The sequence below is a fragment of the Eurosta solidaginis genome, chromosome 2 (assembly GCF_040869045.1).
Source record: "Eurosta solidaginis isolate ZX-2024a chromosome 2, ASM4086904v1, whole genome shotgun sequence".
Classification (NCBI taxonomy): domain Eukaryota; kingdom Metazoa; phylum Arthropoda; class Insecta; order Diptera; family Tephritidae; genus Eurosta; species Eurosta solidaginis.
Genome location: NC_090320.1, coordinates 274,519,287 through 274,546,469, shown reverse-complemented (window position 1 = coordinate 274,546,469; position 27,183 = coordinate 274,519,287). Strand labels below are relative to the sequence as shown.

The window sequence follows — 27,183 nt, the reverse complement described above, 5'->3', positions numbered from 1 at the left end:
AAATGGGCGTGGCTCCCCCCTTTTTCATTTAATTTTTCTAGAATACGTTTAATTCCATAAAAAATAAATAAATAAATGTAAGGCGCGATAACCTCCGAAGAGATCTAAGGCCGAGCTTCTCTTCCAATTTGCGTCGTGCTTCTCTTGATTTTCCCTACAAATTGGCCGGACGGGACCTACATGTTTTATGCAGAAATACACTCGGAGCGCTTGCCAAACACTGCCGAGGGTTCACCCCGCTTAGAAAATTTTCTTCTAATTGAAAAACCTTATTTCTAAAATTTGTGATGTTGCTTTGCAAGGGGTGTGAACCCAGGGCATACGGTGTGGCAGGCGGAGCACGCTACCATCACGCCACGGTGGCCGTAATGCCATAAGTCGAACAAATATTAACCAATCCTTGTACAATTTGGTAGGAGCATAGACTCTATGACGATAATTATTTTCTGTGAAAATGGGCGAAATCGGTTGAAGTCGCGCCCAGTTTTTATACACAGTCGACCGTCTGTCCTTCCGCTCGGCCCTTAACACGATAACTTGAGCAAAAATCGATATATCTTTACTAAACTTAGTTCACGTATATCCGAACTCTCTTTATCTTGGCACAAAAATGACCGAAATCCTACTATGACCACGCCCAATTTTTCGATATCGAAAATTACGAAAAATGAAAAAAATTCCACAATTCTATACCAAATATGAAAAAAGGGTTGAAACATTGTGACTCGATTGGTTTGTTGCCGCATAATATAAATTTAAAAAAAACTTATCCTTCCTTACTTTTTTTAACTGTTTTTATTGAAGAACTGTTTTTATTGGTAATGAATTTTCGCACTTTTCGGTTTTTCGAAATTTTCGTTATCGAAAAAGTGGGCTTGGTTATAGCCCGATTTCAATCATTTTAAACAGGGATCTGAAATGACGGCCCGGGAATTTACTTACCAAATTTCATTAAGATACCTCAAAATTTATTCAAGTTATCGTGTTTGTGGGCAGACGGAAGGACGAACGGACATGGCTAAATGAATTTCTTTTTTCGCCCAGATCATTTTGATATATAGAAGTCTATATTTACCTCGATTAGTTTATGCCGCTACGGGGTACCGTTATACGAACAAAATTAATATACTCTGTGAGCTCTGCTCAGCTGAGTATAAAAAGAGTCGCCGTGTGTAAATATAATTAGCAACTCCAAAACGAAGTTGCCGGTAATCAGCATCCAATTTAATTATCGCTTTTGACAAGCCGTTTTTATTGATCTGACCAAATTAGTGGTCAAATTCAACCAAGTGAAAACCAAGCATAGATTGTTGTAACGTTAATTTAGTCATTTACTAAAGAATTTGATGTTGCGAATAGGTGAGATTTTCGAAAGGTTTAATGCCACTATCTTTATTTTCTAAGAATTGGTTCTTTGTTTATATTTGAACAGGTGAAAAATATTTTAAAAACATGTTTTTGTTTTTTAAGCAAATAGGTGATTAATTTAAAAACCTAATTGAAACCATAATTAATGTGCTTTGTTTGCTTTGTATAAACAAACGGCAAAAACTAGAGAAATAATAACTTAACAAGTAAGGAAGGCTAAGTTCGAGTGTAACCGAACATCACATACTCAGTTGAGAGCTATGGTGACAACATAAGGGAAAATAACCATGTAGGAAAATGAACCGAGGGTAACCCTGGAATGTGTTTGTATGACATGTGTATCAAATGGAAGGTATTAAAGAGTATTTTAAGAGAGAGTAGGCCATAGTTCTATGGATGGACGCCATTTAGGGATATCGCCATAAAGGTGGACCAGGGCTGACTCTAGAATTTGTTTGTACGATATGGGTATCAAATGAAAGATGTTTCTGAGCATTTTAAGAGGGAGTGGGCCTTAGTTCTATAGGTGGACGCCTTTTCGAGATATCGCCATAAAGGTGGACCAGTAGGCCGATTCTGTAACAAATTTAAACAACATTTCTTGTTGTTTTCTCTGTTTAGCAAATTTTTTTGTTGTTATGTGATTCTGTAACATTTTAGACAATACTTGAACTTGCTTATTGGCAACAATAACAACCAGCTGATTTTCTTTGTTTATTTTTGTGGCTAGCCTAAAGACATTTCATTTTGTGTTGTTAATGACATTTGCATTGTTTACACAGTTTTGAGGATATAAAATAAATAATTACAAATTTTGTGAATATCGTGAAAAATGGCATTCGAGTATATTGGATTGCATCTGTCCCGTAATGAGCAACTAAATATGCTTACTGTTGACCGGCGCCAGCTTCGGGAAGTTGATGATCCATTCGATTTAACTTCAACGGAGTTCCGTAAATTGTATAGATTGAGTCCCGGTATAGCTAAGGATATAGTGTCGCAGCTGAATATACAGTTAAAAGGATCAAGAATAACAGCGCTATCACCCGATAAGCAGGTAATAGGTCCTATAGGCTATAAACTTATTTTTATACATGCATTATATGTGATATTTAAAATGGTGATAGGTTCTAGCAGCGTTAAGGTTTTATGCCCCTGGATGCTACCAGCGCCCGGTGGGAGAGCAGTGGGGAATTTCCATGAGCCAAACCTCAATAAGCCGTTGCGTACATCGTGTGACTGATGCAATAAACAATTCGCTGTTTTTCAATCACATAAAATTCCCTATGACCCAAATAGAGCGCCAGGCGGCAAAGGAAATTTTTGCATCAGCGCCTTCACCATTTGTACCGGGCGCTATCGGTGCAATCGATTGCACTCACGTGTCAATTTTGGGTCCAAAGGATAATGAATCGAATTACGTCAATCATCATGGGTACCATTCGATCAACGTGCAAATGGTAAGAATAACACAGTTACCCGAAAGAACTTTATCAATAGTGCCTGCTTGTTAAAATTTGCAGATATGCGATCCCCACCTTAGAATTTTAAACGTGAATGCGAAATTTCCTGGAGCAAGACATGACTCGTTTATTTGGACCTCCTCTGCAGTGCATCGGGTATTGCAACGCTCATACGAAACTGGAAATTTAAACACGTTTTTGATAGGTAAGTTGTTTTAATTCCGTTTGACTGTGCAATATCAAAAGCAACAAATTACAGGCGATTCTGGATATCCGTTGGAGCCATGGCTGATGACACCTCTACCAAACGAGACTGAAGGAACGCCTAAATTTCGGTACAACGAGGCGCTGTGCAAAGCACGCAATCCTATCGAGAGACTCTTTGGCGTCCTTAAAAGTACATGGCGGTGTTTATCCCGCCAAAGAGTACTCCTCTATAAGCCTAGTTTTGCCGGAAAAATAGTTAATGCGTGCGCAACATTGCATAATATACAGCTAAGCGATCAGACACCCGACTTCGACGATAGGATTGTTTATGATCCCGAAATACAAATACAAGTTGGTTCCGATGCTGGTGTGCCAAGTTCAATTGCAAAACATGTCCAACAACGGATAATTGCAAACTTTTTTTTATAAGTAATATTATTTTTACACTCGCTGGATATTCTCCAAGGATTCCCAATGTTTTCCCTTTACTATTAAGAGACCTTAAAAACGGATAATATTGACTTGAGATATGATTTTGCTGAGAAACTTTTTTTTTTACTGAAATTCCGTGATACAACTTTTAAACATATCCGCCCAGTTACTCCTTTTTTTATATAGGGTAGATCGATATGTTTCTTGTTTTTTAAACATTTTTTTATTTGAAGTTTAGACATATTAAGCCGGAAATTCGAAACAAAAATCACTTCGAAATTTCTAAAAAAATGTTCTTCATTCCGAAGCCTTAAATTCCTAATTAGATATCGAATTAGGAAAAAATAATATCAATATGTAACAAAAAAAAAACGTTTCTTACACTAAAACATGAAAATTTGAAAAAAAAAACAATGGATTTGTATTAGTTAAGTTTCTGACCAAAAACCGTGTGAACACTTTCGAAAAACTTTTTGAGCTAAATAAAATTTGGCTTTCGAATTTCGATTTTCTTGAGAAGCCTTTATGGAAATATGTTAATATTTAAAAACGTGTTTTCAGGTATAACAAGTAAGGAAGGTTAAGTTCGGGTGTAACCGAACATTACATACTCAGTTGAGAGCTATGGTGACAACATAAAGGAAAATAACCATGTAAGAAAATGAACCGAGGGAAACCCTGTAATGTGTTTGTATGACATGTGTATCAAATGAAAGGCATTAAAGAGTATTTTATGAGGGAGTGGGCCATAGTTCTATAGGTGGACGCCATTTAGGGATATAGCCATAAAGGTGGATCAGGGTTGACTCTAGAATTTGTTTGTACGATATGGGTATCAAATTAAAGGTATTAATGAGGGTTTTAAAAGGCGTGGGCTTAGTTCTATAGATGGACGCCTTTTCGAGATATCACCATAAAGGTGGAGCAGGGGTGACCCTAGAATTTATTTGTACAATATGGGTATCAAAAGAAAGGTGTTAATGAGTATTTTAAAAGGGAGTAATCCTTAGTTCCATAGGTGGACGCCGTTTGGAGATACCGCCATAAAGGTGGACCAGGGGTGACTCTAGAATATGTTTGTACGATATGGGTATCAAATTAAAGGTATTAATGAGAGTTTTAAAAGGGAGTGGTGGTAGTTGTATATGTGAAGGCGTTTTCCAGATATCGACCAAAATGTGGACCAGGGTGACCCAGAACATCATCTGTTGGATACCGCTAATTTATTTATATATGTAATACCTGCCAAGATTTTAAGGGTTTTTTATTTCGCCCTGCAGAACTTTTTCATTTTCTTCTACTTAATATGGTAGGTGTCACAACCATTTTATTATTTTTTTCTAAAGTTATATTTCGCGTCAATAAACCAATCCAATTACCTCACGATGTTTCATCCCTTTTTTCGTATTTGGTATAGAATTATGGCATTTTTTTCATTTTTCGTAATTTTCGATATCGAAAAAGTGGGCGTGGTTATTGTCGGATTTCGTTCATTTTTCATACTAAGATAAAGTGAGTTCAAGTAAGTACGTGAACTAAGTTCATTAAAGATATGTCGATTTTTGCTCAAGTTATCGTGTTAACGGCCATGCGGAAGGACAGACGAACGACTGTGTATAAAAACTGGGCGTGGCATCAACCGATTTCGCCCGTTTTCACAGAGAACAGTTAACATCATAAAATCTATGCCCCTACCAAATTTCAAAAGGATTGGTTAATTTTTGTTCGACTTATGGCGTTAAAAGTATCCTAGACAAACTAAATGAAAAAGGGCGGAGCCACGCCCATTTTGAAATTTTCTTTTATTTTTGTATTTTGTTGCACCATATCATTACTGGAGTTGAATGTTGACATAATTTACTTATATACTGTAAAGATATTAAATTTTTTGTTAAAATTTTACTTTAAAAAATTTTTTTTTTTTTAAAGTGGGCGTGGTCCTTCTCCGATTTTGCTAGTTTTATTAGGCGTACATATAGTAATAGGAGTAACGTCCCTGCCAAATTTCATCATGATATCTTCAACAGCTGACAAATTACAGCTTGCAAAACTTTTAAATTATCTTCTTTTAAAAGTGGGCGGTGCCACGCCCATTGTCCAAAATTTTACTAATTTTCTATTCTGCCTCATAAATTCAACTCAACTAGATCAATTGGTAGAAACATACTCCTGTAAAAGCCAAACAAAACGATGGCCCGTAGCTTTGTTGAGCAATATGATTGATACATATATCTGCTCTCAGTGGATTTGTTTTGTGGACTGAAGTGAACCCCGAATGGAATTCGTCCAAAACTTATAAAAGGAGGCTTTATTTAGAAGAGCTTGGATTAGCTCTCGCGTTTGAGCATATGCAGCGTAGAGATCGTGTTCCAAGATCACAAGCATCGGCACCATTTATCCAAAAAACGAGAACCGAGTCTGAGCAACCAAACACACCAACGACTGATCTTAGCCGTAAAAGGAAAGCGAGTCAAAGAGTACCTTGCGCTATCTGTCCATCGGGTGAACGACGGAAGACTTATGAGCACTGTAAGGTATGTGGAACTGCTGTATGCCCTCAGCATCGGACTACGGTCTCTATCACAACGTCTTATTGCGGAAACCATGCTCCATAAACTTAAAAATAATTTCTTTAATGAAATAATATGAAACCTTTTTATTTTAATGTGTTTAAACATGAATTCAATTTTTTTTAAACCTATGTTATAATTTTTGGACTGAAATATATGCGTGGTCATTTCTTGAACTTAATGACTAATTTATAAGTTTTTCTTAATAATGCAGAAGGGTTAATATGGTAGGTGTCACACCCATTTTGCAAAGTTTTTTCTAGAGTTATATCTTGCGTCAAAAAAACAAATGAATCACTATGTTTCATCCCTTTTTTCGTATTTGGTATAGAATTATGGCATTTTTTCATTTTTCGATATCGAAAAAGTGGGCGTGGTCATAGTCAGATTACCCCCATTTTTATTACCAATATAGATTGAGGTCAGATAAGTATGTGACCTAAGTTTAGTAAAGATATATCGATTTTTGCTCAATCGTGTTAACAGCCGAGCGGAAGGACCGACGGTCGACTGTGTATAAAAACTGGGTGTGGCTTCTATCGATTTCGCCATTTTCACAAAATCCAGTTATCGTCATACAAGCGACACCCTTACCAAATTTCACAGAGAATTGGTAAATTTTTGTTCGACTTATGGCATTAAAAGTATTATAGACAAATTAAATGGAAAAGGGCGGAGCCACGCCCATTTTGAAACTTTCTTTTATTTTTGTATTTTGTTGCACCATATCGTTACTAAAGTTGAATGTTGACATAATTTACTCATATACTGTAAAAATATTAATTTTTTGTTGAAATTTCTCTTTAAACATTTTTATTTTTAAAAAATGGGGGTGTTCGTCATCCGCTTTTGCTAATTTTTATTTAGAACACATTTAGTAATAGGATAAACGTTCCTGACAAATTTCATCATGATATCTTCAACGGCTGCCAAATTACAGCCTGAAAAGCTCTTAAATTACCTTCTTTTAAAAGTGGGCGGTGCCACGCCCGTTGTCCAAAGTTTTACTCATTTTCTATTCCGCGTCATAAGGTCAATCCACCTACCAAATTTCATCGCTGTATACGTCTTTAGTAATGAATTATCGCACTTTTTCGGTTTTTCGAAATTTTCTATATCGAAAAAGTGAGCGTGATTATAGGCCCATTTCGTTCAGTTTAAATAGCGATCTGAGATGAATGCCCAGGAACTTGCATAGCAAATTTCATTAAGATGCGTCGAAATTTACTCAAGTTATCGTGTTTACGGGCGGACGTACGGACGGAGGGATATGGCTAAATGAATTTCTTTTTTCGCCCAGATCATTTTGATACATAGAAGTCTGTATCTATCTCGACTAGTTTATGCCGTTACGGGGTACCGTTATGCGAACAAAATTAATATACTCTGTGAACTCTGCTCAGATGAGTATAAAAAGGGTCGCCGTGTGTAAATATAATTAGCAACTCCAAAACGAAGTTGCCGGTAATCAGCATCCGATTTAATTTTCGCTTTTTACAAGCCGTTTTTATTGATTTGACCAAATTAGTGGTCAAATTTTACCAAGCGAAAACCAATCATGGATTGTTATAACGTTAATTTAGTTATTTGCGAAGCATTCGATGTCGGGAATAGGTGAGAATTTCTGCAGGTTTAATGCTACTTTATTTATTTTCCAAGTATACTTCTTTGTTTACTTTTGAACAGGTGAAAAATGTTTTAAAAACAGTTTTTTTTTGTTCGAATAGATGATTAATTTTAAAACCTCATAGTTGAAACCTTAATTAAAGTGCTTTGTTTTCTTGGTATAAACAAATGGGAAAAACTAGAAAAATAATAACTTAAAAATAACAAAATATATCCCAATGAACCCATAGCAAAAAAATAGTTTTACGGTCAGTGACTAAAGTTGAAAGGGTTTCGGAACATTCTTTTATTTTTTTGTATCCTTCGAATGATCCTTTACTGTACGAATGAATTAGGTATATTAACTAAGCAAATGTAACCCAAGATACTAAAGCATCGAGCTCCGGGAATTCCCATCCCTTCATAGCCTTCTTTAATAATAGATACCCAAATAGAACTTTGAATGGCACCCGTAAGAAATTGCATTATGGTTTTTTTATTGAACTTTCGCTGACAACGCACATTCGTATGTATTACTCGCAATCTTGCATTGTTTCGTGGCTGACCCAGAAGTAGGATTTGCGTCTTGTCATTGCGATAGTATCTATGCATATATTTATGAAATTAATTAAATAAATAAATTAAGAGAAGTATTATTTTTCCACAAATAAAAATGTTTTCTGTGTTAAATGCGCTGAAAATTTCCTGAAAATTTAAATGAAAAAAAAAAAACAAAAGCAATTGAAAAACAAATCAAGACAAACATATTTGATGCTTGTTTTTCATTAGGTCAAAATGACTGACATCAAAACTGCCTCAAGCTGACCCTGCGGTCAGTTGGGGTCAAAGGCGTTTCATTGTGACGCATTACTAACTCAAAGTCGATAAAGAAGTTCATGGTCAAAATCCAAGCTAGATTTTGTGTTCATTTATCTCACAGCCTATTTCATTATTTTCCGTTGTTTTACATGCTGTGTTATTATATGATGAACGAAAATAAAATGCCAACATGTTAGCAAATGAAATTTTAATGGTAAATGGGCAACGGTAGTTTTCATTTATTGATGAACTTAGTTGTCACTTTGTAGTCAAAATAGACGGCAAACCACATTTGACGTTGTATAAAAAACCTTTGAAATGGTCAAGCATTACAATGGTTTTCAAATTCAGTTGAATTGCGGAAAAGCGAACTCACTTAAACTTGATTTCGTCATGGCTTAACTTTTAAAAAAAATCACTATACATATGGGATAGTCCAAATCCGTATTTTCTTTTTCATTTTATTAGTTAGCTTGCACCTACTTCAACAGAACATAAGGTTGTTGATTTACGAATCACACAATCATATTTCTTTGTCACTACAGTACTGTAAAAAAATTTAAAGTTAATTTTCCTCTTAAGTAGCTATTTTATAGAGCTACATGTAAGGTTGTTTAAAAGCAAGTTGCAATCTAATACGTTAAGTAGTGTAAGAGATTACATCTTTCAAAAAATTCAAGACTTTATTATCTATCTATATCTATAAATCTTATAAAAAAGGCCCTAAGTGTCATTGTACGCCCATCACTTCACACAGAATGCTCCGCTTTAAAACGGGTTTTTGCATTTGAAAGCTTAGCAACGTGAGATAGACATTTTCGATATAGAGTGATGCTATATATTATAGGGGCGTGGAAAATTGCCAAAATGTCAGGATAACGCAACATAAATGGTTAAAAGTCATCATAACTTGAAAAACACTCTTTCGTTAAAAATTTGTTTTGTAATGTTTGTGCACTAAGGAGAATTATTATATCTATAAATATACATATAAAGAAGCATGTATGTTTGCAGGCAACTTGTGGACTCCAAAATCACTCTCCGATCAAATTTTGCAGGGTCGCTTGATGGCAGACCTTTTACTTCCCGGAAAGGGGACCCGGGGACGATCTATTCGAACAAATTCTATTCGCGGTTGGTTTTGCCTGGAGTTTGGTATTGATGCTTTGTTGTTGATACTTTGCATGGATTAGCATTTACGAGACTTTTTTCTGCAAATCGGACCAGGGACCGATTGGGTCAAGGAGAGGGACTGGAACTGGGACTGGGACTCTAACTGGAAATGCGACTGGGAATAAGGGATGCATAAGATAAGAAATGGAAAGAGAAAAGAGTGACGGAGAAAGAGACTGAGAAAGAGATGGAGTTAGACGAAGATAGATCGGAAAAGACGGAGAGGGAGAAAGAGATGCATAGAGAGAGAAATGCAGAGGGAGGAGATTCTTGAGGACAAGAAAGAGTGGGAGGGAGAGTTAGAGATAAAAACTTCTTCAAATTTATGTAGATAGAAAATTTATGTAGTTAGGGCAGAACAATGTCTGCCGCGTCTGCTATATTTATAGTTAAAAGAGATGGAAATTGATTTTTTCACCTCATAGAACTTTTTATGTTCCGCTTGCTTGGCTCATTTTCAATATATGCAAAAAAGTGTACGACTGAGATAAATTAAACATTACGTGTCTCTTAAAGGCAAATAATTTATTTTTGAAGCTTATAATTGCGTTTTCAAAGCACTTTAAGGAAACCAAAGTAGTATTGTGTGTTATTGAATCATAGCAATTAAGGAAGGTTAAGTTCGGGTGTAACCGAACATTACATACTCAGTTGAGAGCTATGGTGACAACATAAGGGAAAATAACCATGTAGGAAAATGAACCGAGGGAAACCCTGGAATGTGTTTGTATGACATGTGTATCAAATGAAAGGTATTAAAGAGTATTTTATGAGGAAGTGGGCCATAGTTCTATAGGTGGACGCCATTTTGGGATATCGCCATAAAGGTGGTTCAGGGTTGACTCAAGAATTTGTTTGTACGATATGGGTATCAAACGAAAGGTGTTAATGAGTATTTTAGAAGGGCGTGGGGCTTAGTTCTATAGGTGGAGGCCTTTTAGAGATATCGCCATAAAGGTGGACCAGGGGTGACTCTAGAATGTGTTTGTACGATATGGGTATCAAATTAAATGTATTAATGGTGGTTTTAAAAGAGAGTGGTGGTAGTTGTATAGGTGGCCGCCTTTTCGAGGTATCGTCATAAAGGTGGATCGCGGGTGACTCTAGAATTTGGTTGTACGATATGGGTATCAAATGAAAGGTGTTAATGCGTGTTTTAAAAGAGAGTGGGCCTTAGTTCTATAGGTGGACGCCTTTTCGAGATATCTTCATAAAGGTGGACCAGGGGTGACTCTAGAATGTGTTTATACGATATGTGTATCAAATTAACGGTATTAATGGGGGTTTTAAAAGGGAGTGGTGGTGGTTGTATAAGTGGCCGCCTTTTCGAGATATCGGCATAAATATGGACCAGGGGTGACCGTAGAATTTGTTTGTGTGATATGGGTATCAATGAAAGGGGTTAATGAGCATTTTAAAAGGGAGTTGGCCTTAGTTCTATAGGTGGACGCCTTTTCGAGATATCGCCATAAAGGTGGACCAGGGGTGACTCTAGGATGTGTTTGTACGATATGGGTATCAAATTAAAGGTATTAATGGGGGTTTTAAAAGGGAGTGGTGGTAGTTGTATAGGTGGCCACCTTTTCGAGATATCGGCATAAAGGTGTACCAGGGGTGACTCTAGAATGCGTTTGTGGGCCTTAATTCTATAGGTGGACGCCTTTTCAAGATATCGCCATTAAGGTGGACCAGGGGTGACTCTAGAATGCGTTTGTACAATATGGGTATCAAACGAAAGGCGTTAATGAGTATTTCAAAAGGGTGTGGGGCTGAGTTCTATAGGTAGAAGCCTTTTCGAGATATCGACCAAAATGTGGACCAGGGTGACCCAGAACATCATCTGTTGTATACCGCTAATTTATTTATATATATAATACCACGAACAGTATTCCTACCCAGATTTCAAGGGTTGTTTATTTCGCTTGCAGAACTTTTTCATTTTATTCTACTTAATATGGTAGGTGTCACACCCATTTTACAAAATTTTTTTTCTAAAGTTATATTTTGCGTCAATAAACCAATCCAATTACCATGTTTCATCCATTTTTTCGTATTTGGTATAGAATTATGGCATTTTTTCATTTTTCGTAATTTTCGATATCGAAAAAGTGGGCGTGGTCATAGTCTGATTTCGGCAATTTTGTATACCAATACAAAGTGAGTTTAGATAAGTACGTGAACTGAGTTTAGTAAAGATATATCGATTTTTGCTCAAGTTATCGTGTTAACGGCCGAGCGGAAGGACAGACGGTCGACTGTGTATAAAAACTGGGCGTGGCTGCAACCGATTTCGCCCTTTTTCACAGAAATAAGTTATCGTCCCAGAATCTAAGCCCTTACCAAATTTCACAATGATTGGTAAATGTTTGTTCCACTTATGGCATTAAAAGTATACCAAACAAATTAAACGAAAAAGGGCGGAGCCACGCCCATTTTCAAATTTTCTTTTATTTTTGCATTTTGTTGCACCATATCATTACTGGAGTCGAATGTTGACATAATTTACTTATATACTGTAAAGATATTAAATTTTTTGTTAAAATTTTACTTTAAAAAAATTTTTTTTTAAAGTGGGCGTGGTTGTTCTCCGATTTCGCTAATTTTTATTAGGCATACATATAGTGGTAGGAGTAACGTTCCTGCTAAATTTCATCATGATATCTTCAACGACTGCCAAATTACAACTTGCAAAAATTTTAAATTACCTTCTTTTAAAAGTGGGCGGTGCCACGCCCATTGTCCAAGCTTTTACTAGTTTTCTATTCTGCATCATATGTTCAACTCACCTACCACGTTTCATCGATTTATCTAAATTTGGTAATGAATTATCGCACTTTTTCGGTTTTTCGAAATTTTCGATATCGAAAAAGTGGGCGTGGTTATAGTCCGATTTTGTTCATTTTAAATAGCGATCTGAGATGAGTGCTCAGGAACCTACATACATAAATTTCACCAAGATATCTCAAAATTTACTCAAGTTATCGTGTTAACGGGCGGACGGACGGACATGTTTCAATCAATTTTTTTTTCGATCCTGATGATTTTGATATATGGAAGTCTATATCTATATCGATTCCTTTATACCTGTACAACCAACCGTTATCCAATCAAAGTTAATATACTCTGTGAGCTCTGCTCAACTGAGTATAAAAATCAATAAGTTTTAGAACAAAAACGAATACCCAGCAGAAAAAACGAACAGATGCTGAACGGAAATAAATCGGATGAAGAGCGCGACATTTAGTATTCACACTTGTACGAATAGCACTTAGGTTCGAGCTAGGTATATACATATATTTAAATAAATTAATCAAGGGCTGCGACTATTTCACCACCTGCGATTGAATTAGTTAACGACGCGTTCAAAGGGAAAGTTCAGTGTAGCCTTTTTAAAGCGTTCCTAAATGGTTCAGTCTTAGGTGGTTCTGAAATAGTCGCAAACTTTTATTTATTAATTTAAATCCATATTCTTAAGGCTTCAGCGTTGTTAATACAAGTGTGGCTACCCACTATCCCGATATGCATCCGATTAGCACCAGTTCGGAAATAGTCATTGAGGGCCGCTTTACCATCTCCAGTTAAATTAGATTTAGATCTGGAGGATAGCTACGATAAGTAGCTTCATTTGACACTTACGTTTTCAACCAAGCAAGGGTTAAATCGATAAATTTGACAATTTTTTAGAACAATGCGTCTTTTGTGAATACACGAAAATTGGCCAAACAGCTTACTTTTTTTTTACACTGTGCACATAACAGAGACGAGAGTATGTGGAAAGTGGAAATTTTTATATGTATCTTAGAAAAAAGTGGCGGACCTAAACCTATTGTGTAACTGTCGCTTTGCGTGACTGTCTCGTTTTTTCTATAGGGTATGTACAATGTTACCCGAACTTAGGCTACATACTGTTCTTGATTTTGTATTTGGAATGGTATAATGTGCTTTGTGTGTGTGTGGAGTTTTCGCTGAAAAAATCGGCTGAGAGTCAAGTATAAAAGGTGTGAAAAATTTTAATATCACATTGTCATTTTTAGTGTCGAAGACGTAAGTGATATTTTTTGATCTTTGTGGTTTGTGATTTGTGTTTTCTTCAACATAATACTATAGAAAATGCTGAAACATCAGTTTGATATGTAAGTACCCAAATTATATTATCCTTTCAGAAAAAAAAAATATTGTAAATTAAAAGATATCTTAAGAGTCAAATCGATATATTAGTAAACGACATACTGCTATAGGTCTTTAAATTTTGAGCAACGTCTGCCGCGTATGCTTATATTTATAGATAAAAGAGATGAAATTTGAATTTTTCACTTTTAGAACTTTTTTTGTTCTGCTTGCTTGACTCATTTTCCATACATGCAAAAAAGTGTACGAATGAGATAAATTGAACAATACGTGTCTCTTAAAGGTAAATAATTTATTTTTGAAACTTATAATTGCCTTTTTAAAGCACTTTAAGGAAACCAAAGTAGTGTTGTGTGTTCTTGAACCATAAAAATCAATAAGTTGTAGAACAAAAATGAATAGCCAGCAGAAAAAATTAACGGTGCTGAACGGATGCTAATCGGATGAAGAGCGTGACATTTAGTATTCACACTTGTACGAATAGCACTTAGGTACGAGCTAGGTATAAATATTTAAATAAATTAATCAAAGGATGCGACTATTTCAAACCACCTGCGATTGAACTAGTTAACGACGCGTTCAAAGGGAAAGTTCAGTGTAGCCTTTTTAAAGCTTTTATTTATTAATTTAAATCCATATTGTTAAGGCTTCAGCGTTGTTGATACAAGTGTGGCTACCCACTCTCCCGATATGCATCCGATTATCACCACTTTTGAGGTAGTCATTAAGGGCCGTTTTACTATCTCCGGTTATGCTAGATTTTATCCGCAGGATAGCTACCTATCAGATAGATTCATTTCACACTTATATTTTCACAAGGGTGACAAACCAAAGGTTAAATCGATAAATTGTAAAATTTTTTAGAATAAACCGTCTTTTGTGAATACACGAAATTTGGCCAAAGAGCTTACTTTTTTTACTCTGTGTTAGGAAGTGCACGTAACAGAGACGCGTGTATGTAGAAAATGGAAATTTGTATATGTATCCTAGAAATTAAAGGCGGACCTAAACCTATTGCGAAACGGTCGCTTTGCGTGACTGTCTCTCATTTTTTCTGAACGGTATGTACAATATTACCCGAACTTAGGCTACTTACTCTTTCTGTTTTTATACTCAGTTGAGCAGAGCACACGTTGTTGTACAGGTATAATAAAGGAATCGAGATAGATATAGACTTCCATATATCAAAATCATCAGTATCGAAAAAAAATTTGATTAAGCCATGTCCGTCCGTCCGTTAACACAATAACTTGAGTAAATTTTGAGGTATCTTGACGAAATTTGGTATGTACTCATCTCAGATCGCTATTTAAAATGAACGATATCGGACTATAACCACGCCCACTTTTTCGATATCGAAAATTTCGAAAAATCGAAAAAGTGCGATAATTCATTACCAAAGACAGATAAAGCGTTAAAAAATTTTTTTTTTAAAGTGAAATTTTTATAAGTAAATTATGTCAACATTCAACTCCAGTAATGATATGATGCAACAAAATACAAAAACAAAGGAAAATTTCATAATGGGCGTGGCTCCGCCCTTTTTCATTTGATTTGTCTTGGATACATTTAATGCCATAAATCGAACAAATATTTACCAATCCTTGTGAAATTTGGTAGGCGCTTAGACTCTAGGATGATAACTGTTTTCTGTGAAAAAGGGCGAAATCGGTAGAAGGCACGCCTAGTTTTTATACACAGAAAATCGTCTGTCCTTCCGCTCGGCCGTTAACACGATAACTTAAGCAAAAATCGATATATCTTTACTAAACTCAGTTCACATAAAAAATGACCGAAATCCGACTATGACCACGCCCACTTTTTCGATTTTGAGAATTACGAAAAATGAAAAAAATGCCATAATTCTATACCAAATACGAAAAAAGGGATGAAACATGGTAATTGCAATGGTTTATTGACGCATAATATAACTTTAGAAAAAAACTGTGTAAAATGGGTGTAACACCTACCATATTAAGTAGAAGAAAATGAAAAAGTTCTGCAGGACGAAATCGAAAGCCCTTGGAATCATGGCAGGAATACTGTACGTGGTATTACATATATAAATAAATTAGCAGTCATGGGTCGCCATGGTCCACATTTTGGTCGAAATCTGGAAAACGCCTTCACATATACAACTACCACAACTCCCTTTTAAAATTCTTATTAATATCTTTAATTTGACACCCATATTTTACAAACACATTATATAGTCACCCCTGATCCACCTTTATGGCGATATCTCGAAAAGGCGTCCACCTATAAAACTAAGGCCCTTTCCCTTTTAAAACACTCATTAACACCTTTCGTTTGACACCCATAATATTTTACAAACGCATTCTAGAGTCACCCCTGGTCCACCTTTATAACGATATCCCGAAAAGGCGTCCACCTATAGAGCTAAGGCTCACTCCCTTTTAAAATACTTATTAACACCTTTCATTTGATACCCATATCGTACAAACAAATTCTAGAGTCACCCCTGGTCCACCTTTATGGCTATATCTCGAAAAGGCGTCCACCTATAGAACCTAGGCCCACGCTCTTTTAATACATTCATTAACACCTTTCATTTGATACCCATATCGTACAAACAACACATTCCAGGATTACCCTAGGTTCATTTTCCTACATGGTGATTTTCCCTTATTTTGTCTCCATAGCTCTCAACTGAGCATGCAATGTTCGGATACACCAGAACTTAGCCTTTCTTACTTGTTTCATTTGGAATGGTATAATGGTATAATGAGTTTTGTGTGTGTGTGGAATTTTCGCTGAAAAAATGGCATAGAGTGCAAGTATAAAAGGTTTGAAAATTTTTAATATCACAATATCAGTTTTAGTGTCGAAGACTCAAGTGATATTTGGTTGGGATTTCTTCAAGATAATACTATACAAAATGTAGGAGAATCAGTTTGATATGTAAGTAACTAAATTAATCTTATCCTTTCAGATTTATTGAAAATACAATAGTGTTGTAAATTAAGAGATATTTAAGGGTCAAATCCATATATTAGTAAAGGCCAAACTGCCATATGCCCTTTAGGCTTAAACTTAGAGAAATATACACATCCTGTTTTTGAATTTTTCCTGTGTTTAAATCGGATCTTGAAACTGCTATTTGGTATAGGTCCTAGAATGCTTTATCAAAAGGACGGAGTCCTGGTTTTAAATATTACTTCTCAGTTTGGTCGCTAAACAAACACAATGGACGGATATAAGTAGTCCATGTGGGTTCGGGTCCTAACGGACCAGCCAGATCACCCTAACATGACCTTATTGAGCCCGATGATTTCTGATAGGATATTGTCTACATTCACACTCAAACAAAATTAAAAAAACCAAGAGGATCGATCCGGCTACGTTATCAATTCAATAGTTTATTTCTGCCGTCGGTTGAAAAACATATCAAAGTTCCCCTGCCAGAAATTATTAGATAATTTCATCGTCTATCTCCAAGAAGTAAATAAGTCAATACGGTTTGCAGGTACTAAGGCGATATAAATATTCATTTCATAAACAGACAATAAATACTTTTTAGAAATTTTTCCTTCATGCAGATATCATCAGCTGCAGCGATTAGAATTTTCCTTCGTTATTAACAGGCTTTTATTAACTTGGCCTGTATGTAACGGAGTTTTTGAGCATAATTTTCACCGTTTTCTGGAAGTCTGATTAATTTGAAACTTTGCATACGTATCAAGGATCGATGACAATGCATTAATGTGGTGGTGTGGTGACATAAGGTCAACGGCCATAAGGTCAATTGGCCTTATTTCCACTTTGAATGGCCATAAGTTTGATTGCAACTTTGCACACGTATCAAGGCTCGATGACAATGCATTAATATGATGGTGCGGCGACATAAGGTCAACGCCCATAAGGCCAATTGGCCTTATTTCCACTTTGAATGGCCATAAGTTTGATTGAAACTTTGCACACGAATCAAGGCTCGATGACAATGCAATGATGTGATGGTGCGGTGACATAAGGTTAACGGAGATAAGGTCAATTGAACTTATGACCACCCCAAATGACCATAGATTTGAAACATTGCACATAATGCGAAAAACGCATTCCTTTATTAATGATAGAAGTGGATGCATGGCACATCTGCGAAAGAGCATACTGGAGCCTTTTTTAACACGCTTTTATTAGCTTGGCCTGTATCTATCTGTGTATCTATGTATCCATGTATGTATGTAACGGAATCTGGAGTGGAGGCGAGAGCCCCGGTAATGCAGAGCTCCGAACTCTTTCGCGCCTTTTGAATCAATTTAAGGTAGGTACTTTTAGATAGTGCAGGCCACCAGACCAAAGCACCATAAAAAAGAATCGGGCGCACAATGGCTGTGTAAATCCAGTAGGTCACCTTAAGGGAGAAGGACCAGGAGGTGCCAATTGCCCTCTTGCAGGTGAACAGCTCTGCTACTGCCATCTTTGATCGCTCCACTATATGGTCACTCCATAATAGCTTCCACTACCTTGAGGCGCGCGCCCGGATATACCACCCCTATCAGCGTGACGGCGGCCCTATAGAGGTTTACCGACTTGGCGTCGTCACAGGCAATTACCTTGACATTGCCCTGGAACCACCCTGCGTCGGTGTAAGATGGCGGTGGACCAGGGTTGTCTTTCTTAACCTTAACGGCCACCGTAGCAAGTGCGGCCTCGATCCACTTCCACTGTTGTTTCGGGATCCTGCCATCTTCGCTGCTATTGTCTATAATGTCAATGATCTGCCGACCCTTGGTAATTTCGGCGAATGACCGCGTCCAGCCTCCCTGCGTCTTGGCCCTTTTCGGTGCCGTGGGGTTGGATTCATCCATGGACCGCTGGCGTTTCTAGGTTTCATCACTCTCGACTAAAACTTTTAAAATTATTTGAACTAAAAAATTTAAAATAAATAATAGTTTAAAAAAGCTAAAAAACACACTTTTGTAGCTCACAGAACTAAAAAATAGAAAATAATTTTTCAGTTAAAAAGAGTTTATATAATAGTAGTAGAAGGTCAAACAATCATTTATAGTTAATCACCTCAAAATAAAATTATAATAAAATTTAAGTTATTAAGAGAATAATTTAATTCACAGTAAAAAGCGTGGGGTGCTTGATGTTGAATGTTACAATCATTCTTAAAATTTTGGCAAATAAATATGTGCAAGAGTTTTATTTCCTCGTTTTGATGCTTTTCCATATATATAGTTGTCTTCTAAAAATTTTGCTAATTTCAAATAATCTTTGCCCCATTGCTAATAGCTTCAAAATATTCTGGAATCTCATCAGCGGGAACAAAAGCAAGAGCCTTTAGTTGTCTTATTTGAAGTGCAAAAACTTCATCCGTTCCATATTACCTTTCCAGTTTCTCTTTTTGAAACCTACGCTATAATATCTAGCCAAAATGGAAAAAACAACCTTTATATTTGGCATCTGGAAAATATGATTGAAAAACTTTAACGCTTACTCATTCAAAAACAGAAAGAATAAGGTTGGGCTGAAGGGCAATGTTATGACTTGAAGCAACATTTAAGAGTTCATTTACGAACTCAAAATAGCACTGCTCGGTCTTCTCCGACATTAAACAATAAACTAATGGAACTATTTCATTGCAGTTATCGGAACCAATTCGCCCTTGAATGGTAAAAATTTGCCTTAGTAATGATGGCACAACTTTAAAAGTACCATCAATAATCCATATATTGGATTTCGACAGCAAACGTATGTTCTCGAAAGTAGCCATTAAAATGATGCACTGGCAATCAAATTTTTCCACTGACAAAATAAATAATTTTTCGTTGACACATTTTAAATGGTGCGGTATTTCTAGCTCTTCAATGCATTGTGGGTTCCTTAATTGCAATTTTTGTCGCGATCTATATATTTTTTGTTGTTGTGCACGCGCTGAAGGCAAATATTTTCTGCTATGTTGTTTGCACTCGGCGGTTATGGTGGAAATTATCTAACATGGTTTTGCTATCGAATCTGGCAGCCTTACCAACATCAAGATCATGGCTGTGTTCCAAAATAGAATTAATTAAAGTGTGCTCTCCATTCTAATCAATTAAGGTAGTTGCTCTACCTATGCAGAAATTAGTCTTGCGTTTGTCACAACACCAATGCACTCTGCCATCTCGTTGTGTGTCTACATGGTACATATAACCATTAACTCCGAGCGTGATTCCTCCTTTGTTGGATTTTATAATAGTCACTTCGTCCATTATTGCTCTGTAAAAGTATTTATCCTGAATAAGTTATGAGTATGGGTTTTAGTTTGCAGGCCGTGCCATATATATTTACCTCAATTACAGAAATTACCAAAATATCAGCTCAAATTTTATATATTATTTCTTTTTTGTAGCAAATATCAAACTAAATTTATTTCGAGAACTTTCGAAGTAATGGCATTTTTCTGATAAGTATTTATGTTAAAACCATATTTAAAATTATAAAGTTATATATAGTGATTTAGGGTAAAGTGTAACACTAGTAACAATTTATGCGACGTGCAATAACGCCAGTGGAATCAAATGGGGCCGCCTACGCAGAAATACTGTAGATCGCGTAGCCGGTGTTGGGTCGTTTAAGGGTTATATTTATGAAGCGCGGCCGAAGGCCTCCTACGCAGTAAAGTATTTTACGCAGATATAATGTGGATCGCGTAGCCGGCGTTGGATCGGCTAAGGGTTATTTTTTTAAAGTGCGGCCGAAGGCCGCCTACGCAGAAGGGTGTACTACGCAGAAGGACATCACCGTGGCGGTAGCCACGGTTATACCACACACCCGGACTTGGCATAGCGTAGGCCAGGGTTATTTTTTATAAGCGCGACCGAAGGCCGCCTATGCAGAAAGGTGTTCCACGCAGAATTACTATGCATGGCGCAGCCGGATTGGATCGGCTAAGGATTATTTTTATGAGTCTCGGCCGAAAGTAGCCTACGCAAAAGGGGTGCCTAAAATAATAGAATAATACCGAAGATGTGTATTTTTTATGGAATCGTTTTATCACTGAGTGAAAACTGAATCCAGCTTATTCAAAAATACTAACAAACTATATAAAAAATGTTAAAGCACCAATTTACATATTGTCGGGATTTTTTTGTCGGGATTTGGTCGTCTCGGCATTATGTGTTTCAGGATTTAGTGTTTCGAGATTTTGTAAGTTGGATTAAGTTATACACCCATCAGTAAAACGAAAAAAAATTTAATTTCTGTCAAAGATGTTTTGTGTTAAACCGTTGACAAACACATATTTTCGGTTTGGTGAAAATGTAGCATTAGCCCTACATTAATCAATTGTTCAAAGTAAAAATAATTTTTTAATATAGGTTAGGTTAGGTTAAAGTGGCTGCCTCCGCTGTCCGAGCGAAGACTCGCGTAGGCCGTTGTGGCCCGTTTTGCTACCACGCGGGGCCCCTATTTCCTGTTACCCTACTTTTCGAAGAAGAAGAAAATTTAGACCCCAGTGAGGCTAAACCAACGCGTTTGCCTATTGAAACGCAAGATGTCGTTTGGGTTTATAGATTCAAGCTCCGCAAGGCACCCAAAGGAGTGTCTGTGGAAGCATTGGTACCGGGTTTTTGACAGTGCGGGACAGTGGCACAGATAGTGCTCTACGCTTTCTATCTCCTCCTCGTCCCTACAGCTGCGGCAGAAGTCATTTGTCTGCAGGCCCATATAGGCACCGTGAGTGCCCATGAGACAGAGACCTGTAAGAAGGCCTACTAGTGGGCTTATAGAGATACGGTTTAACAATATCACCGCTTGCGATCTCTTTCCATCCAGCTCAGGCCAGATTGCAATTTTCAGCTAGTTTTTTGAGGGTTTATCTGCACTTCAATGCCACTGGTGACGAGGTGTTACTGCATTGCAGGGATTTTATGGCAGCTTGGGTGTCAGAGAAAATTGAAATAGAATTGGTCACCTGCAGGTTAGCAAGACAGAGGGCTGCTTCCCAGATAGCTATGAGTTCAGCCTGAAAAACACTGCAGTGGTCGGGTAAGCGAAAGCTCTCACTTAGATTGAGCTTCTCCGAGAATATTACGCTGCCGGCTCTGTTGTTTAGTTTAGAGTCATCTGTAAAAACAGAGATTTCGTGAGATCCCGGCTCCACGCCGTTTGCCCACTCGTTCCTCTCTGGGATTCTTGTGGAAAATTTGTTGTCCCAGCAAGGGGACGATGATGCTTCAGGATACGGGTGTGATCAAACCTGCAGTCCCTCCATGGTACGATAGCGTTGAGCCATGCCGCGTTGCAGGAGGCACAGTATCTACCATATAGATCAGTTGGGAGAAGGAATAATATGGTTTCAAGAGCTTTGGTGGGAGTGGAGGAGAGGGCACCGCTGGTAAGCATTGCCGCCATCCTCTGTACTCTCGTTAATTTGCTCTTGTTAGATTCGATATCGAGTGCCGTCCATCATACGGTGACGGAGTAGACGAGTATGGGTCTCACCACTGCCGTGTAGATCCAATGGACTATGCGTGGCTGGAGGCCCCACCTTTTTCCAATTGCCGACTTACAAGCGTAGAGAGCCATTGTGGCTTTTCTGTATCGTTCCTCCACATTTCGCTTCCAGTCAAGCTTCCTGTCTAGAATAACTTCGATATATTTAACCTCGGTAGAGAGTTTGATTTCCATCCCATTTAGGGACGGGAGGGTAAATTCCAGTATAATGCGTTTGCGGGTAAAAAGCACCATCTCAGTTTTTTCACTGCTGATGCTGAGTCCACATTCCCTAGACCAAGTGTTTGTTAGATTACGAGCATTTTGCAAGAGTTCGCCAAGCAACGGAAGGTGTTTGCCGGTAACTGTCAAGGCTATGTCGTCGGCATATGCAATGACTTGGCATCCGGCGGGCTGTAGTATAGATAACAGAGCGTTCACCGTCAGGTTCCATAGTAGTGGAGAAAGAACGCCCCCATGGGGAGTTCCTCTGTTGGTATGCCTTATTAACGATGAGTTGCCCAGCTCGGAGATAATGCTTCTCTTGTTTAGAAGGAGCTCGGCGAATTTCACACGAGGATCTTCCACCCCTAGTGAACGTAGAGATTTTGTGACCGCTGCTGGGAGAACGTTGTTGAAGGCTCCTTCTATGTCGAGAAAGATACCCAGCGTAAATTCTTTAAAGGCAAGACCCTTCTCTATCTTAGTAGTGATAGCATGTAGAGCTGTCTCTACGGATTTGCCCTTAAAGTAGGCGTGTTGGTTGTTGGATATTAGTGCCTTATTTGCCGATCGTCTAATATAGGCGTCCAGAAATCGTTCTAGAACTTTTAGGAGGAAGGAGGTCAGACTTATTGGTCTGAAATCCTTTCGACAGTTGACCGATATCCTGCCTCCTTTGGGTATGAAGACTACCTTTGCCTTGGTCCATTCCGTGGGGATATAGACCAGATTGAGGCAGGCCTTGTAGATTTTAGCTAGCAGCGGGCTTATAAGATCGCTTGCAGCTTGCAACTCAGCGGGAAATAGTCCATTCATTCACTGAGATTTGAAGGGTTTAAAGGACATGATTGCCCATATTACTCCTTTTTCGCTAACTATGTGGTCCAGCGGTCGAAACGGCCCTGGGTTAGATTGCGTATTTAAGAGGTATGGTTGAGAGGTGCAGCCTGGAAAGTGAGTGCTGACCAGGGTATCTAGAATTTTCGTACTAGAAGTGGCCCATTCGCCGTTCGCTGCGCGAATACAGCTGGGAGGTATGGGGTTTTTGGAGAGGACCTTTCGTAGGCGATTGGCCTCTGAGACTTCTTCGATGTCATTGGTGAAGTTCTTCCAGGAGTCCCTTTTGGACTTCTGGATTGACTTCTTGAAAGATTTTAAGGCGTCCTTATAATGGGACCAGATTCCAGTGCGCTTAGCCTCGTTAAACAGTTTTCTGCTGTTTTTCCTCTGCTCGTAGATTTCTTGATTCCACCAATAGGGTTTCTTTTTGCCCCTTACCGTAACCTCCGGGCAGGCTGCTGGGAAGGCAGCGTTACAAGATTTGGTGATAAGATCTACTGCTTCTTCTATTTTGGACAATGAGTCTAGCTCACCGAGAGAAGCAAATGTTGTGTCTAAAGGAGGCGCTTCATCAGTTCTTAGCGGTAGGCTCGACCTACCGTGAGAAGCGTTTCTTAGGAGAGTAGAGGATAGGACTTTTTTATAAAGGTTCCAGTCCGTACGTCTCCTATTCCTGTAAACCACCCTAGGCGGTGTATGCAAAGGCATATTAAAAGTGATATACATATTATCAGAGTAGGAGTTTTCGAAGGAAACTCTCCAATTTTTGACAAGGTCAGAGAATGGCCCTGAAACTAGAGTAATATCTAGAACCTCCTTTCTCTTTGAGTTGATAAAAGTTGGTTTGTCTCTAGAGTTGCATATATTAGATTGTTGTTAATAATAGAATCAAAAAGAGACTCACCCCTAGTGTTAATGTCGGTAGAGCCCCAAGCGGTGTGATGTGCATTGGCATCGGCTCCGATTCGGGCGGTGTCACCAGCTGGTAGGCCTTAGAATAGAGCCAAAAGACATTGCTGCCAACGACCCAAGGCTCCTGGACTAGAACGACGTCCTCATCTGTTGCGCTGACGCGTAAAATTAGAGCATCCGAGGCTGCCTTAGAGTGGTGCAGGTTTATTTGAAGTACCTGCGCGCCCGTTAAAGGTCGGCTTCAGCATCGACGTCCATCCTCTGCTGATCCGAAACGTCGGATGCCTCCTCTACGATAGTATCGTCGAATTCGGCATCCGACGGGTCCGACTCCAGCAGAAGCTGCTAGTCCATTCCAGTAAAGAACTGGCCCACAAACTCAAATACCGAGAGTGTATCGCTCTCGGCATCCGGAGTGCTGCGTGCCAGTTCGATATCGGACCCATGTTCACTCAAGGTGATGCATGGGTCCCCGATATTCGTTGTGGCGGTTGCGGATTCACTCGAGGCGGTATCCCCACCAACCATATCTTCCGACGCGGAGGTCGTTCCTTCATCAGGGCCAGGGGCAGCAGATCCACTCGGGGTGTTTCCATCTAACTCCTCGCCCTGAGGTAGAGGCTCACCTTCGTCCGGTGCTTCTTCGTTAGTACCATCCTTTCGAATCTTCAACGTGATGGAGTAGAAGCCGTAGCTTAAAACTCCACCGCATTCGTCAAGCCAAGGGAGAGAAGCCTCGTTTATGATGAAACCAACATAACGCTGCTTCGCCCTCGTCTCGCCGACCCGGACCACCCTCCAATCACTCGAAGGTAGCCCCTTATTCGATTCTGCGATGGTTTCTAAAATCTCGCCAGGATCCGCTAACCCGTCTGGGACCCAGGCTCAAGTTCTCGGTCTCTTCGGAATTTCTTCCAAACCGACCTCATCCAAGCTGGCCCCAGGCCACAGCTGTCCTAGCGATGGCGAGTTTGTAGAGCTTGCAAGAGCTCTCATCGGCGCAGGAAACAAGCTTGACCCTGCACTGGTGCCAGCCGGCATCACGAATAGTGGGAGCCGGCCCCGGATACTTGGTCATGATGTCCTTAAAGATCTTGAGAAGGCCGTTAAGGACATCCTTCCAGTTATCCGGGGTCATGTTCCCATCGGGGTGACCGCGGTTCAAAACCGCCAGCGTAAAGTTGGTCTTAGCCACCTCGCTGAAGGTTTTGGTCAGGGCAGGGGTAGTAGTGGCCGAAGGTTTGTGCCTTTTTGGAACGCTCGAGGCATTTCCCATAGACCTTTGTCTTTTAAGGGCCGGCATCTTCGGGCCAGAAGATTGTTTGATGGCAGAAGAGGTAGTCCCAGTACCTTGGGGGATGGGGTTGTTATTGCTGCTCTTCTTGGCAGCAAAAATCTTCCTGGCCCAGGCTAGAGAACTTTTTGCTCTGCCGTCAATTTGCCGCTGGGAGAGTTGCCAAATCTCTCACCGATTTTGGCGGCGTTGCGGATGTTCCGCTGGTTGCGGACCTAAATCGGGATTCGCTTGTTTGCCTTGGAACCCTCAAGGGGTTCAGCCGGCTCTCCAGATAGCTTTGCAGCGGTAGAGGCATTACTTTTGTCCGTGTAGGACTTAGTGCTGTTTCCACCCTGATAGCGAGAGTTGCCCGGTACGGACATGGGACGGGCCTCCTGTGCTTGCTCAGTCGGACGCTGCTTTCCCTCTTTGGGGCTAGCTCTGCCGGCTGCCGCGGGATTGGACTTGCTCTCAAGGGGTTTAGTCCTTCCACTAGCTTGCACAGGTGGCCGAGAAGTATTTTGAGGCCGTGGAGGCCTGGTCGCCGCCGTCTGTGCGGTTCCCGACGGATTGGTTGCTTTTTTAACGCATAGTCGAAGGGCGGCATCTTTACCCGTGCAGGGCCCCGAGGCTTGGTTTTTTGGCTTATTCATATTAACTGGTTCGTCGGCCGCCTACTAAGATGAGGCCGTTCGGCAGCCTGAAAAAAAGGGAAATTGGAACAATGCGGTCGACTGCGGTAGAGCCCCATGCCGCAGCAAGTCGCCGTTACTCCCAGAGGTGGACCGGTATCCGGGAGGCTCCGTAAAAATACAGTCGGATACCCCTGACTGCAAACCATCCAATGGGCACGGAAACGCATAACACCCTGGATTAGGGGTGGACCACCTTTTCAACTGGGCGTGGTCCGGTTCCCACCCTGACACCACGTTTAAAAACCATTTCCATATGCCTGAGCTATTAAGGATCTGGGGCACAGATGGAAATGATTCCCAAACTTAGCTAGCACTCCCCTGGAAGAGGAAACTGTTGACTTATTACCAGCCGGCAACGTCTGGGAGGGTTCAGCCCAAGGATTTTCGCCAGCCCATTTTTTAATATAAAAAAATATTTTAACGAAAAAAGGTACTAATATGTGTACTTAATATGCCCGAATTATACAAACAAAGCTTAAAAGGTAAATAAAAAATTAAAAAAAAAGTTTTAAGTTAAACGGTTTTATTGAAAACAATACTTAGATAAAGTAATAATAATACTAAAAGCTAGAAAATAATTAGGTAGGTCCAAGGTACTAGTCTTCACACTCCTCATCAATCTAGGGCGTTGATCAGACAATTAAATAAAAGCATTGGGCGCGTGAAATTTCTAAAAATGTGAGGCGTAGTATAACCTGATTAAGGTTCAGTTGGTCTTATATATGATTATCAATAGAAATTTGACGCGTCCAACGCTTTTATTTAATTGTCTAATCAACGCCCTAGATTGATGAGCAGTGTGATGACTAGTACCTAGGACCTACCTCATTAATTTCTAGCTTTTAATATTTTTATTACTTCATGTAAGTATTGTTTTCAATAAAACCGCTTAACTTAAACATTTTTTTTAATTATTTTATTTTCAAGTTTTTAGTCTTTATTTAATTGCCTATTATTTCTCATTATATTTAGTTCATTTAGAGGCTCATTGTTACAAGTACTTTACTCGACTCTGCGCCACGTTCTTGAAC

The 27,183-nt window shown here is 38.9% G+C and overlaps 2 protein-coding genes across 2 annotated transcripts in view; both read left to right on the top strand.

Moving 5' to 3' along the window:
- Positions 1 to 2,200: 2,200 nt before the first annotated feature.
- On the top strand, positions 2,201 to 3,713 carry LOC137241863 (putative nuclease HARBI1). Its single transcript, XM_067769233.1, has 4 exons — positions 2,201 to 2,425; positions 2,496 to 2,828; positions 2,892 to 3,036; positions 3,091 to 3,713. Exons 1-4 carry the CDS (start codon positions 2,201 to 2,203, stop codon positions 3,465 to 3,467), a joined length of 1,080 nt encoding a protein of 359 aa, XP_067625334.1. The 3' UTR covers positions 3,468 to 3,713.
- A 9,931-nt stretch (positions 3,714 to 13,644) lies between these two features.
- The window catches only part of LOC137242797 (apolipoprotein D-like), a 34,415-nt gene continuing 20,876 nt past the window's right edge, over positions 13,645 to 27,183 (top strand). The window contains exon 1 of the mRNA XM_067770049.1: positions 13,645 to 13,770. Coding sequence (XP_067626150.1) covers positions 13,748 to 13,770 — 23 coding nt within the window. The 5' untranslated portion in view covers positions 13,645 to 13,747. The remainder of the gene's footprint in view (positions 13,771 to 27,183) is intronic.